The sequence below is a fragment of the Sander lucioperca genome, chromosome 21 (assembly GCF_008315115.2).
Source record: "Sander lucioperca isolate FBNREF2018 chromosome 21, SLUC_FBN_1.2, whole genome shotgun sequence".
Classification (NCBI taxonomy): domain Eukaryota; kingdom Metazoa; phylum Chordata; class Actinopteri; order Perciformes; family Percidae; genus Sander; species Sander lucioperca.
This window is the reverse complement of record NC_050193.1, coordinates 1,412,228-1,427,126: the sequence shown is the minus strand read 5'-3', so window position 1 is coordinate 1,427,126 and position 14,899 is coordinate 1,412,228. Positions and strand designations below refer to the sequence as shown.

Genomic DNA, 14,899 nt, shown 5'->3' with positions numbered 1-14,899 from the left:
TCTCCACTGCCGCGGCTCTGGCCTTCGGGTCTCTGTGACCCATACGTTACTCGATGGTATTTCTCCACTGCCGCAGCACTGGCCTTCGGGTCACTGTGACCCATACGTTGTTCCATGGTATTTCTCCACGGCCGCGGCTCTGGCCTTCGGGTCTCTGTGACCCTGGCCAGTATTCAATGGTATTGCTCCACGGCCGCGGCTCTGGCCTTCGGGTCACTATGACCCATACGTTATTCTATGGTATTTCTCCACTGCCGCGGCTCTGGCCTTCGGGTCTCTGTGACCCATACGTTACTCGATGGTATTTCTCCACTGCCGCAGCACTGGCCTTCGGGTCACTGTGACCCATACGTTGTTCCATGGTATTTCTCCACGGCCGCGGCTCTGGCCTTCGGGTCTCTGTGACCCTGGCCAGTATTCAATGGTATTGCTCCACGGCCGCGGCTCTGGCCTTCGGGTCTCTGTGACCCTGGCCAGTATTCCATGGTATTGCTCCACTACCGCGGCCCTGGCCTTCGGGTCACTGTGACCCATACGTTACTCCGTGGTATTTCTCCACGGCCGCGGCCGCGGCTCTGGCCTTCGGGTCTCTCTGACCCACGCGTTATTCCGTGGTATTTCTCCACTGCCGCGGCTCTGGCCTTCAGGTCTCTCTGACCCATACGTTACTTGATGGTATTTCTCCACGGCCGCGGCTCTGGCCTTCGGGTCACCGTGACCCTGGCCAGTATTCAATGGTATTGCTCCACTTCAGCAGCTCTGGCCTTGGGGTCACTGTGACCCACACGTTATTCCATGGTATTTCTCCCTGCCACCGAGACTCTGGCCTTCGGGTCTCTGTGACCCGCACGTTACTCAATGGCATTTCTCCAATTGAGCAGCTCTGGCCTTCGGGTCACTGTGACCCTGGCCAGTCATTTAGTGGTATTTCTCTTCACTACCGCTGCTCTGGCCTTCGGGTCACTGTGACCCGTACGTTATTCCATGGCATTTCTCCACGGCCGAGGCTCTGGCCTTCGGGTCTCTTTGACCCATACGTTATTCCATGGTATTTCTCCCTGGCCTTCGGGTCTCTGTGACCCTGGCCAGTATTCCATGGTATTGCTCTCCACTACCGCAGCTCTGGCCTTCGGGTCACTGTGACCCACGCGTTATTCCGTGGAATTTCTCCACTACCGCAGCTCCGGCCTTCGTGTCTCTCTGACCCATACGTTATTCGCTGGTATTTCTCCACTTGAGCAGCTCTGGCCTTCGGGTCACTGTGACCCTGGCCAGTATTCCATGGTATTGCTCTCCACTACCGCAGCTCTGGCCATCGGGTCACTGTGACCCTGGCCAGTATTCAGTGGTATTTCTCCACTTGAGCAGCTCTGGCCTTCGGGTCACTGTGACCCTGGCCAGTATTCAGTGGTATTTCTCCACTTGAGCAGCTCTGGCCTTCGGGTCACTGTGACCCTGGCCAGTATTCCATGGTATTGCTCTACACTACCGCAGCTCTGGCCTTCGGGTCACTGTGACCCACGCGTTATTCCGTGGTATTTCTCCACTACCGCAGCTCCGGCCTTCGGGTCTCTCTGACCCATACGTTATTCGCTGGTATTTCTCCACTTGAGCAGCTCGGGCCTTTGGGTCACTGTGACCCACGCGTTATTCCGTGGTATTTCTCCACTACCGCAGCTCCGGCCTTCGGGTCTGTCTGACCCATACGTTATTCGCTGGTATTTCTCCACTTGAGCAGCTCGGGCCTTCGGGTCACTGTGACCCACACGTTATTCCGTGGAATTTCTCCACTACCGCAGCTCCGGCCTTCGGGTCTCTCTGACCCATACGTTATTCGCTGGTATTTCTCCACTTGAGCAGCTCTGGCCTTTGGGTCACTGTGACCCTGGCCAATATTCCATGGTATTGCTCTCCACTACCGCAGCGCTGGCCTTCGGGTCACTGTGACCCTGGCCAGTATTCCATGGTATTGCTCTCCACTACCGCAGCGCTGGCCTTCGGGTCTCTCTGACCCATGCGTTATTCGCTGGTATTTCTCCACTTGAGCAGCGCTGGCCTTCGGGTCACTGTGACCCTGGCCAGTATTCCATGGTATTGCTCTCCACTTCCGCAGCTCTGGCCTTCGGGTCTCTCTGACCCATGCGTTATTCGCTGGTATTTCTCCACTTGAGCAGCGCTGGCCTTCGGGTCACTGTGACCCGTACGTTATTTGTTGGTATTTCTCCACTACCGCGGCTCTGGCCTTTGGGTCACTGTGACCCTGGCCAGTCATTTAGTGGTATTTCTCCACGGCCGCTGCGGCTCTGGCCTTCGGGTCACTGTGACCCGCACGTTATTCGACGGTATTTCTCCACGGCCGCCGTGGCTCTGGCCTTCGGGTCTCTCTGACCCGTGCGTTATTCGCTGGTATTTCTCCACTACCGCAGCTCTGGCCTTCGGGTCACTGTGACCCTGGCCACTATTCCATGGCATTTCTCCACTACCGCAGCTCTGGCCTTCGGGTCACTGTGACCCTGGCCACTATTCCATGGCATTTCTCCACTACCGCAGCTCTGGCCTTCGGGTCACTGTGACCCTGGCCACTATTCCATGGCATTTCTCCACTGCCGCGGCTCTGGCCTTCGGGTCACTGTGACCCTGGCCAGTATTCAGTGATATTTCTCCACGGCTGCCGCGGCTCTGGCCTTCGGATTCTATGTGGCCACTATTCCATGGTATTTCTCCACTACCACTGCTCTGGCCTTCGGGTCACTGTGACCCTGGCCAGTATTCAATGGTATTGCTCCTCTACCGCAGTGCTGGCCTTCGTGTCACTGTGACCCTGGCCAGTATTCAATGGTATTTCTCCACTACCGCGGCTCTGGCCTTCGGGTCTATGTGACCCATTCCATGGTATTTCTCCACTACCACTGCTCTGGCCTTCGGGTCTATGTGACCCGTACATTATTCCGTGGTATTTCTCCACTACCGCAGCTCTGGCCTTCGGGTCACAGTGACCCATTCCATGGTATTTGTCTACTACCGCGGCTCTGGCCTTCGGGTGTCTGTGACCCATTCCATGATATTCGGGGGACCCTGGCCTGGCTTGTAGTAGTAAAACAGACAGGGTGAGGCAAAGCGGAAAGAAACAAACCTCGTTCTCGTCCTACTAAACACTTTTATTACACACACACACACACACACACACACACAAATGTATATACATATACATGTATATTGTACAGATTTTGTCTTCTTCGTCTTCTTCTTCTGGACCTTTGTACTCTTTGTACTCGGTTCAGCAGCCGGTTGCGACGCCGGCATGGCCCGCTGTGTGACTCTAAATTTGGAGCTGCATCGGGTTATCGCCCACGTGGCACGCAATGGCCCCCAAGTGGAAAATTTAGTAGTAGCAGAAGAAGAAGAAGAAGAAGAAGAAGAAGAAGAAGAAGAAAAAGAAGACGACCACAGTGACAGCGACAGCGACTCCGACTCCGACTCCGACTCCGAATGGTCATCCGGCGGGTGTGCGTCAGAAGAGGACCGAGACAAACACGATGACGGAGAAAGAGACCGCCACGACGCTGACGAGCACGACCACGACCACGACCACGACCACGACGCAGGAGAAGACGAGTACGACGACGCCGACGACCGAGGCGAACGAGGAGAAGAACGAGGGGAAGAACGAGGAGAAGAACGAGGAGAAGAACGAGGAGAAGAACGAGGAGAAGAACGAGGGGCAAACGCGGCACAGGCTGGTGGACGGCAAAGGGGAGATGAAAACAGAGAGGGCGAAGACGACGACGACGCCGACGACGACGACGACGACGACGGCGAGCAGGACGACGAACGAGGAGAAGAACAAGGGGCAAACGTGGCACAGGCTGGTGGATGGCAAAGGGGAGATGAAGACAGAGAGGGCGACGGCGGCGACGACGACGGCGAGCAGGACGAGGAACGAGGAGAAGAACGAGGGGCAAACGCGCCACAGGAGGGTGGACGGCAAAGGGGAGATGACGACAACGAGGGCCACGACGACGAGGAGCAGGATGTGGAACAAGACGATGAGGACGAGGAGGACGAGGAGGAGGAGGAGAGCGAAAGGTTTGCGTCGAGAGACGGCGAGATCGAATGGTCCTCCACGACGTATCATCCCCATCGCCCTGGACCTCGTCGCCGCCGTCGTGCCGAATATGAAGAGGACGAGGAACAACAACTGGACGACGGCGACGACGGCAACGACCAAGACCAAGACCAAGACCAAGACCAACGTGACCGAGACCAAGACGAACGACACGACCAAGACGAACGGCAACAACAAGACCCGGCCAGACGCGCCACCGCTCCGCAGAGCCCAGGACCCACAGAGTACGCGGCAACACGCGTCCGCGATATACTCTCCGCTTTCGAGCTGTTTGTCACGCGGCACATACAAGAGATCGTGGTGACCGCCACGAACATCGAGGGCCTAAGGAAGTGCGGCAACGGCTGGAAACTGATGGACGCCACGGACCTGCGCGGCTACATCGGGCTGCTGCTCCTCGCCGGCGTGTACAGGTCCCGAAACGAGGCACTGGAGAGCCTGTGGCACGAGGAGAGCGGCAGGGCCATTTTCCGCGCCACGATGCCGCTCAAGCGCTTCCACGCGTTCTCGCGACTGCTGCGATTCGACGACCGCGAGACGAGAGCCGCCAGACGAGCCGCGGACAAACTGGCGGCCATACGAGACGTGTGGGACGCCTGGGTGCGGCGGCTGCCTCGCCTCTACAACCCGGGCCCCGACGTGACCGTGGACGAGCAGCTGGTTCCCTTTCGAGGTGGGTATTTGTCACCGCAACTGCTACTTTCATTATCGTCGTATCGCGACCGCAGTGGCACAATTGTCTCGTCTTTTTCTTGGTCTTTTTCCAGCTCGCCGTTTACAATGCTTTTGTGTGTGTGTGCGCATGCGGACGTTTCTAAACATTTTGTTCTTTTCTCGTGTGCTTGTATTCTCATCTACAATTTCTATCTCATTCTTCTTCTTCTTCTTCACCTTCCCTCCTTCCCCCCTTCTTTGTCTTCCTCCGAGTTCTTTTTCCGTGTCTTTCTCATTCTCACTCTTTGACGACACGTCCAACACCTCCAACGCCAACAACGACAACGACAACGCCAACAACGACAACGACGACGACAACGACAACGACAACAAGGTCGATGCTCCTTCCGCCAGTACATGCCCAGCAAGCCCGCCAGGTACGGACTCAAGTCCTGGGTGGCCTGCGACGCCGCGTCCAGCTACGCGTGGAACATGCAGATGTACACGGGCAAGTCGGCGAGCGGCGGGCCCGAGAGGAATCTGGGCGCGCGCGTGGTGCTGGACGTGACCAAGGGCCTGCGGGGTCCGCGCAACGTGACGTGCGACAACTTTTTCACCTCCTACGAGCTGGCCCGGCGGCTGCTCATCGAGAGGCGCCTCACCGTGGTGGGCACGATGCGCAAAAACAAGCCCGAGCTGCCGCGCGCCTTGCTCAACACCAAGGGCCGTGCGCTCTTCTCGTCCAGGTTCGCCTTCACGCCCACCGTCACTCTGGTGTCCTACGTGCCCAAGAGGCACAAGAACGTGCTGCTGCTGAGCACGCTGCACACGGGGAAGGCGCGCGTCCGCGCCACCAGGGACGCCAAGCCCGACATCATCCTGCACTACAACAGCACCAAGGGCGGCGTGGACAACCTGGACAAGCTCGTCGGCACGTACAGCTGCCGCAGGAAGACGACGCGCTGGCCCCTCGCCGTGTTCCACAACATCCTCGACGTGTCCGCCTACAACGCCTTTGTGCTCTGGCGAGAGCTCAGGCCCCAGTGGATGCGCGGCAAGCTCTACAGGAGGCGCGTGTTCCTGGAGCAGCTGGGCAGGGCGCTCGTGACTCCGCTCATCGAGAGACGCTCGCGTCTCCCTCGCACGGAAGCGTCCGCCGCACTCGTCAAGGCCTTGACGAGCAGGGCCGCGGCCGCTCGAGAGCACAGAGAGGGTGTTGACGACGACGACAACGACGACGATGTGGAACCGACCGCGCCCAGAGTGGCCAGCAAGAGGAAGAGGTGTCAGCTCTGTCCAAAGACAAAGGACCGCAAGACATACACCGCGTGCGGGGCCTGCAAGAGATACATCTGCGGGAGATGCACGCGGCTCAACTGCGCGGAATGTGTGCGCGGACTGTAGCCTCTTGGCTCGAACGCCGCCGGTTTGGGCTTGGGCTTTGCTCTGCACAACAACGAGCAGACAAACACAACAACGACAACGACGACGACGACGACACCCGTTTGACCGTGTCGACCTGGAATCGCCTACGGCCTGACACTGAACACCACGAGAGACGAGCGACGTCAACGCACACACAGTGTGTGCTATTGAGATGTGAACAGGTGCAACAAAGTGACATGAACAACACTGTTGAAAATCTTTTGAATAAAAACCCTTTGGCATGTGTCTGCTGTGTGAGATGTGAGATGATGTTACGCCCGCACGCACACACACACACACACACACACCCACACATACACACACACACACACACGAAAGGGTCCAGGGACCCGAAGCACAACGCCAGGGTAGTAGGACAGTACATAAACTAAACAAGTCCCCGTGACATGAAGGACAACACAAGGGTTAAGAAAATCCAGTTATTTAACTATTGCAATTACAACAGGAAACACTTTTTAAGGTGCACAATCTCCACCTCCAACATTGCCAAAAGACAAGGAACACAATTCTGCATAAAATATGACAGTATAGGTTATGAGAACTTAAAATAAATTTAACAAGAGCAGAGAGCAACAATAATATAAAATATTAAGAATAATATACAAATAAAATATAGAAATATTCTAAATAGCACAAATCCTTCATCACACAAATGTGAAGACACACTAAAGGTAATCTAATTATTACACTATAGCACTAAGAACAGAAAACACAAACTAAACCTAAACCTGACCTTTCTGGCCTTCCTTGATGCTAAATCATCAATGATGTCATCGACAGGGACGGACTGGGACCAAAAATCAGACCTGGTATTTTGACCCAGACCGGCCCACCACATAAGATCACAAATACCAGCCGTCCTAGCTCTCCCCTGAATATGTATAGCAACTCCTACTCCTTAAAACTACTAACGCCATGTAATGAGTAAGCAAGAACCAGTTAGAGTTGACACATTAAATACTTCAAAAAGTGCCACTTATTAATACAATAAAACGGTATACTCCTCATGAATCATTAAACAAGCTCTCTCTCTCTCTCTCTCTCTTTCTCTCTCTCTCTCTATATATATATATATATATATATATATATCATTTCAAGAGGCCCTGTGCTTTAATTTGAAGAGGTCTATCATGAGTTTTTGTCTGCCTAAGCAGATAGAAAAGCTATAATTCTGGTTAAGAATGTTCCCATGATGTGCAACGTTTATATAGATTACTAATGCAATCATACAGTAAAGCATGCCTACGTCTTTTATATAGACTACTAATGTAATCATACAGTAAAGCATGCCTACGTCTTTTGTTGTTGTAGTGTTTTGTCCACCACTCAGTTTTTGGCTCAGTTTTACCAAGAGGAAAAGTGTTTCAAGGGGCAAGTTGTGTTTACCACAGGGTCTACCCTCACTCCCTCATCTCTGTCTCTCTCCTCCTGAGTCTCCTCCTCACTCTGCGTGCCACTGCCGCCGACACCGACATCACCACCACTATCATCAGCCACGTGAGCTGACGAAGGTCCTGCTACTGCCGAAAACATGTCTTTTCTCTTTTTTCTTTTATTTGAGCCGCTTGGGTAACTTTGTTTGATTTTTGCGTTTAGACCATTGACATAAAAGAAAGGTTTAGACTCGTCTTGCTCCGTCTCTGTGTACTTCCCAGTTCTCCTGTCACTGTGTGTTTATCTTTCGCGCCCGCACCGTTACGGACTAGTCCATTTCATTGTGAAAGTTGGGGGTGCAAGCAGGGTGCCTGCAGCTGCAGGGGGTGCCGATTTGAAAAAATGCTGCCCTGGGCAGCTGCCTGGTTCGCCCGTGCCAAAAACCGCCACTGCCAGCAATACAGCAACGCAGCATGGCAAAGAAAATGAGATCAAGGTCATCACACTCATGGAGAGCTAACCCAGTCTCACGACAGTTTGTGTAAATGTCACGTTATTTTGAATCTATTGATACGTGTTCACGGGGACGTTTTTTACGTGGTGGCCAGCACGAAATACACAACGGGGAAAGGACGCCTCGCATGCCGGGAGACGGCCGAAAAGGACGCCCCATATGCCGGGAGGCGGGACACGGCCGCGGGGGGCACGCAACAATAACGGGATGGCGGAGGTTGGGTTTAGGAAAAACACTACAGGGAAAGGGCGCCTCACACGCCGGGAGATGGCCGCGGGGGACGGCCTCTGGGGACGCGCCACAATAACGGGATGGCGGAGGTTGGGTTTAGGAAAAACACTACAGGGAAAGGGCGCCTCACATGCCGGGAGATGGCCGCTGGGGACACGCAACAATAACGGGACGGTTGTGATTAGGAAGACAAAACACAAATCATGGAATTGATTAACTGGTCTCTCAGCGCAATTGACACTGTATTCTCGAGGAGGAGCACTGGTTCGGGTGAGCCAGCATGTCCTGACGGGACGTTTGCTGCGGGGTATACGATGGACGGCTGGGAGAAACGGCGTGTCGTGTGTCTCTCTGCTCTTTCCGTGGAGGACGTTGAGGATATCTACCTATTCAGAACCATGATAACTGGAATGTTGCTGATTGGAGGATGCTTCGCTCTGGTTTATCGAAGAATTGGAAAGACTTTGGTAGCTGTCCAAAGCCCAAGGAAGCTGCCTGGCCTGACTGAAGCTGTCGGAAAAGCGATCAGTTCGCAAACTGGAACTATTAATCACGTGATGGAAAACAACATGGTAATGACCCGCGGCTTGGATACCATCATGAGGAAGGTCATGGATTTGGAAAGAAAAATTGACCAGTTGACCAGTTGAACAATAGAATGAATGTTTAAATTAGAGCAGCCATTCGCGTAGACAAAACAAATTTAATCTTTCGGCTCCCTTATCCTGAACGGCCTTGCCAAGACCGTCTCTTGGAACAAACAGTCACCCTGTTGGGGCTCTGCAAGCGAGACGCTCTTGGTTCCTCCCCCGTCTTCCCCACTGCCTGCTGATTGTCGTATCGGTTCTGGACTGTTCAAGGGTGTCACCACGGTAACGTGCTGTGTTATCGCTATAACATTCTGCGGACTGGGACACTAGTGGGACTGCCGGGCTGTGCGTTTCTCAGCAGGCCAAACTCCCCCAACCTACCCTCTCCCCAGTCCCACGCCTTCGCCGCTAAATGTGCAACTGTACATTTATGTTATGTTATGTTATGTTATGTTATGTTATGTTATGTTCAGCAGTGCAAATGTGCTGTTTGTGTGCTTACGTGCTGCTGAGGTGTTTTTTCCTGTTCCCACACTGTCCTTTATGAGGATAGTCTGAGAGTGGCTTTTTTATTTCCCTCTCCTCTCCTCATGTCATGCTGTATCTGTCCCTGTGAGAGTTAGGAGAGAGTTGTGATGGCGCCGCATACGGCGACTCGGTGTGTCTGTGCGCGTTGCTTTGATGTGACATGCACCTACAACACCAGGACAAATTCCTTGTGTGTGTAAACGTACTTGGCAAATAAAGCTTTTTCTGATTCTGATTCTGATTCTGATTTGGACTACAGGAAACAAAACGCCACATGCGGGACGCGATCCCCGATCGCCCGGGTGAAAGTCCTGTGTTGCTTGACCCATCCATGACCCCGACCAACCTCCCCATGCGGATTTTCTGCTTTTTATATTACTCCCTACCATGTTTGTGCTGTGGCCACGAAATATGCTTCCCATTGAAATACATTACTTCCCATTTCCGTGCTGGCCACCAGGTAAAAAACGAGAACAACGTCCCCGTGAACACGTATCAATAGATTAAAAATAACGTGACATTTACACAAACTGCTATGAGACCGGGCTGGGAGAGCAGAGGGCACCAACATGGACTCTTAATCCTTATTTCAGACACAATTGAAAATGATGTGTCTGGGCCTACAGAGCTGCAAGCTGGTCATCTGGACACCAAGTGAGGACATTGAAGTGGACATTCCATTTGACAAAAACTTTTCAAAAGTTCAACAACTGTAGAATTTCTACTTTTTACACATGCTACCTAGATTGGCTGATGATTTTGCTGACAAGAAGATAAATCTCTGCCCAACATACCTGCAGATCTTTGATGAGTAGTTGCCTTTTCATGATGTCAGATTCGTCATTTCGCGAATGCAATTCATTTTTTTCTGTTTAGAATTATATATTTCATAGGTGCAGATATTAGTCTTTGTGCACCAATCCACCAAAAGAGAGTTGTACAGGCAGCTGTGAGCATGAAACAAAACATAGGGAGAGGCAAAGAATGTCACATGTGCATATAAAAGTATTCAGCAAGCACACAGAGCAGCCACCACGTGTGGGTAAGGGAAATACACACTCTCACAGGTCACTCTGCTCTAGAAGTGAATTTCTACTGTGTGAATGGAACTGCCTTTTGATAATCTGGAGACGGGAACAAAGGGAGGCACTGGCCCTCTTAAGATTGGTCACTTTCAACTATACCTCACCCACACGGACCTCCTTAGCCTACCTTGATTGACAGCTATCATTACAGAAAGCACAGAGGCTACCTAGATTGGCTGATGATTTTGCTGACAAGAAGATAAATCTCTGCCCAACATACCTGCAGATCTTTAATGAGTAGTTGAGGGAGGGTTACACTGTATAATCAGTTTTAATTCATGGATATTCTGAAGAAATAGAACTACACAAAGACAGTGTAATGCTGTCTCACTAGTTCATAGAAAGAAAGAGAATTTTCCAGTTTTATGACAGTTCCAGTTTTATTGGTCATTATAAAAGGCTTAATATGAACTTTTGGGTTGGGGACACAGTGCAGGGGATAAGTCACGTCACTTTATGGTTGATAAGCTTCTTGACATTTGTGATGTTGTGTGTATTAAAGAGACTTTTTTAGCTAAACAGGATCTGGAAGGTCTAAATACATTACATAATGAATATTATGGGGCTGGGGAATCTACCACTGATCTAAGTACTACAATTGTCCAAGGTAGGATCCAGGTGTGGCTATCCTCTATGATTCACTAATATCAGTGGTAAGATTGAGTGTGAATTGGGCTATTGGTATAAAGTTCTGTCATGATACAAAGTTTATTATTTTAAATCTATACACTCCGTATGAGTGTTATCAAAATGAAGCTGAATATTTAAATAGATTAGCATTTGTTGGCTCTTTTATTCAAGACAATGCCTCAACCTGTATTTTTGTTGTAGGAGACATGAATGCTGACATTTCTGATGCAAACTCTCTGTTTGCTAATCACCTAATGCATTTTTACGCTGACACTGGTTTAATACCGTCAAGAAAGGTGCGCTTACCTAATAATAGTTATACTTACATCAGTGAGGCGTGGCATACTACCTCGTGGTTAGATCACTGTGTATGTACAACTGATGCACATGCTTCTTTGGATGCTATGGAGATTCATTATGATTTTGCCATTGCCGATCATATACCGTTTTCTCTGACTCTAAATGTTAAAGGAGAACTCCGGCCAATTTTTACGGTAATCTTGATAACTATAAATATGCGAGTCCTGTCAATAGCAAAAAAAAACGAGCCGAATCGGTGGTAGCAACACAGAGCTGCTGCAGCTAACACCCAGAGCTCCCACTCAGCTAAAACGGCAGTAATGGGGGCATAAGATAAAGAGTGCCTTTGTGCCTCTTAACAGACACAAAATGCAATTAAAATGTCTGTGCAACATGAACCGGGCTCTTACATGACACCAAGATGTGTTTTCAACTTAGCCATTGTTTAAAGGTCCCATGGCATGAATATGTCACTTTATGAGGTTTTTTAACATTAATATGCATTCCCCCAGCCTGCCTATGGTCCCCCAGTGGCTAGAAATGGTGATAGGTGTAAACCGAGCCCTGGGTATCCTGCTCTGCCTTTGAGAAAATGAAAGCTCAGATGGGCCGATCTGGAATCTTCCCTTTATGACGTCATAAGGGGAAAGGTTACCTCTCCTTTCTCTGCTTTGACCACCCAGAGAATTTCCCCCCCCCCCCCCCTCGCTCCTCCTCAATAGCTACAGAGACTGTGGGACTGGCTCTAGTGGCTGGAATTCTGCACCAAGGCTGAATTTAGGGAAAGAGACTTCAGATACAGTATTAGGGGACCACTAAGGTCTATATAAAAGAGACTTCAGATACAGTATTAGGGGACCACTAAGGCCTATATAAAAGAGACTTCAGATACAGTATTAGGGGACCACTAAGGTCTATATAAAGAGACTTCAGATACAGTATTAGGGGACCACTAAGGTCTATATAAAAGAGACTTCAGATACAGTATTAGGGGACCACTAAGGTCTATATAAAGAGACTTCAGATACAGTATTAGAGGACCACTAAGGTCTATATAAAAGAGACTTCAGATACAGTATTAGGGGACCACTAAGGTTTATATAAAAGAGACTTCAGATACAGTATTAGGGGACCACTAAGGCCTATATAAAAGAGACTTCAGATACAGTATAGGGGACCACTAAGGCCTATATATAAGAGACTTCAGATACAGTATTAGGGGACCACTAAGGTCTATATAAAAGAGACTTCAGATACAGTATTAGGGGACCACTAAGGTCTATATAAATCCAAAGAGCACCATGTCATGGGACCTTTAAATTCACCTACCCTGTTAGCTGCTAGCTGCCATCTGGGATGAGTTAGTGTGTTCAGCCAGGCTTCGGTAATAATCATCACGAAGCAGTTCTGTGTGTATTTGTAGCATATATATCCATTTTGTGTGTGATCCATCTGGCGTTGGTGAGCCCTACTCGCTTGCCGCGGCCGACAACAATCCAACAAGCGCCCGCTGGTCTGGTGGATGTCCTCCAGAGACAGTTCATGCCTTTGTAGCGAAAAGTTGGTGTTCCCTGGTGAACACCTCCACTCTTCACACACTACGCTCCGATCTGCACACTGTTTACCTTTTCTTGCTACAACTGAATTCCCACGGCACTTCAGCACGAGACTACATCTAGCCTTCTGTAACGCTAGTTACTTTACAAGGCACAGACATAGTTTGGCCCGTTTCCATGTAGTTACATAGTCACTGATATGGCCATAACCACTACAGTGCTCAATTACCTATTTTTGAGGGGGAAATAAACTACAATTTTTCGCCGCAAAGCATTTTTCTAAATAAGTTATTGCTTGCCTAATGGTCAGTGTGCGGGACTTTTCTCTAAGCTTTTGATCTGCTACTTTTGATCATATCCTACGCACCTGCCCGACAAAAGAGGTGTGCAAAAAAGCTTTCTTACGTTCCTTTTCATTGTCAAAAGGGAAGGTGAAAATTTAAAACATGCTTCAATTTTTATTTTCTATTTCATAAAACAAAAAATGAAATCACTGGAAAACAGAAATGAAAAAATGCCATCATATTCTGAGACCGGATGTTGCATTTCCAATGCAGTAACACGTTCTCTTAATACATCCATGTATGCACCGGTGTAGCCTTCCAGTTATGCTTTAACTCAGGCTGCAGTTGAGGGAAACTGTAGCCTAACTTCCTGAGTGACTGATCATCCATTTTTTGCATCTCTTTACATAAATATACATAAATATATCTATGAAATACATCATGAAATACATAAATGAGGCAATACATATAAACATATGCATTAGTCATTATAGTTATAGTTCAATAGCCTAAATTCATATGTTTTACTTTATTTCAGGGGACTTTTATTTATTTCCGTCTCTATTTATTTGCACGTTATATTCAAAGGAAGTTTTGTTATCTCACAGACTCAGACTAAAAGCAACTAGCTAGCCTGCCTGGCATCAGTGCATCAAAGCATATCTATATGAAAAGAAAAGAAAATATGAAACACGAGTGCAGCAGATTGGTCTGATTACCAGCTTAGCTAGAGCGGGTAACGCCAGCTCTGCAGACGGACCAGAGTCAGCACCGGGGAGTGAACCGGGCAGCAGCCACAGCAGCGAACATTAGAACATTAGACCCAGACTGGAGGTCTGATCCCCATGATCTGATCCTGAACCGCCGGTGACTTTCTGCCAGATCAACAAGCTTAACGGCAGCAACAGAAAGTTTGCTGGGATCAGACTTTGGCACTGTAACGGTAATGTTAATGTAACAGTAACGTTACAACTGTGAACTGAAAGTCTATTTCCTCGGCTGGTTTGACTCTAGACAGAGAGTCAGAGGAAGGCAGGGAGAGAGGGTAATAAATAAATGTTACATTATGAAATAAAAGTCCCTCCAAGCATTATAAAGAGTATAGGTTTCCAAAGTCATTTCAGCCTGGGTTGAAAGCAACACTGACAGTGGTAGCCTACACTGGCTCTGTTGCCTTGGAAATGACAACATCCGGTCTCTGAATATGAAAAAAGAGACCATTTTTTGTTTCTGTTCATTTTATTTTTTGTTATATGAAATAGAAAATGAAAATCACAGCATATTTTAAATTTCTCCCATCCCCTTTTGACCATGAAAAGGAAAAAACGTCTTGTATTTCAATTTCAAATTTTGTATTTTAAAACAAAAATCAAATAACCATTCGTTTTTTTGTTTTTCAATACCTGTTTATGAAATGAAAATCGAATGACCAAAAGATACTGACCGGTTAATCTGTTGGGTTTCATGCTAACGTTACTAGCAAATTTCTTTTGAGTAAGTTACGTTAACGTTCGTTGTTTTTTTCATGCTGTGGTTTTGCAGCGCCACGTTAAACGTTTAAAAAACAGGTGGTTTTATTAT

The 14,899-nt window shown here is 49.2% G+C and overlaps 1 protein-coding gene and 1 pseudogene across 1 annotated transcript; one reads left to right on the top strand and one right to left on the bottom strand.

Annotated features, from left to right (window-relative positions):
- LOC116062301 overlaps nt 1-14,899 on the bottom strand; it is a 1,036,964-nt pseudogene that overhangs the window by 320,055 nt on the left and 702,010 nt on the right.
- Nucleotides 3,302-6,184, top strand: LOC116055145 (piggyBac transposable element-derived protein 4-like). The gene is made up of 4 exons (XM_031306949.1): nt 3,302-3,359; nt 3,516-3,615; nt 3,754-4,799; nt 5,175-6,184. The coding sequence occupies exons 1-4, from the start codon at nt 3,302-3,304 to the stop codon at nt 6,182-6,184; spliced, it is 2,214 nt and encodes a 737-aa protein (XP_031162809.1).

Coding starts and splice junctions, on each gene's coding strand:
- LOC116055145 (XM_031306949.1), top strand. CDS start 3,302: ATGGCCCGCTGTGTGACTCTAAATTTGGAGCTGCATCGGGTTATCGCC. Junction 3,616..3,753: donor CACGACGCAGGAGAAGACGA/GTACGACGACGC, acceptor TGGACGGCAAAG/GGGAGATGAAAACAGAGAGG. Junction 4,800..5,174: donor GCAGCTGGTTCCCTTTCGAG/GTGGGTATTTGT, acceptor AACGACAACAAG/GTCGATGCTCCTTCCGCCAG.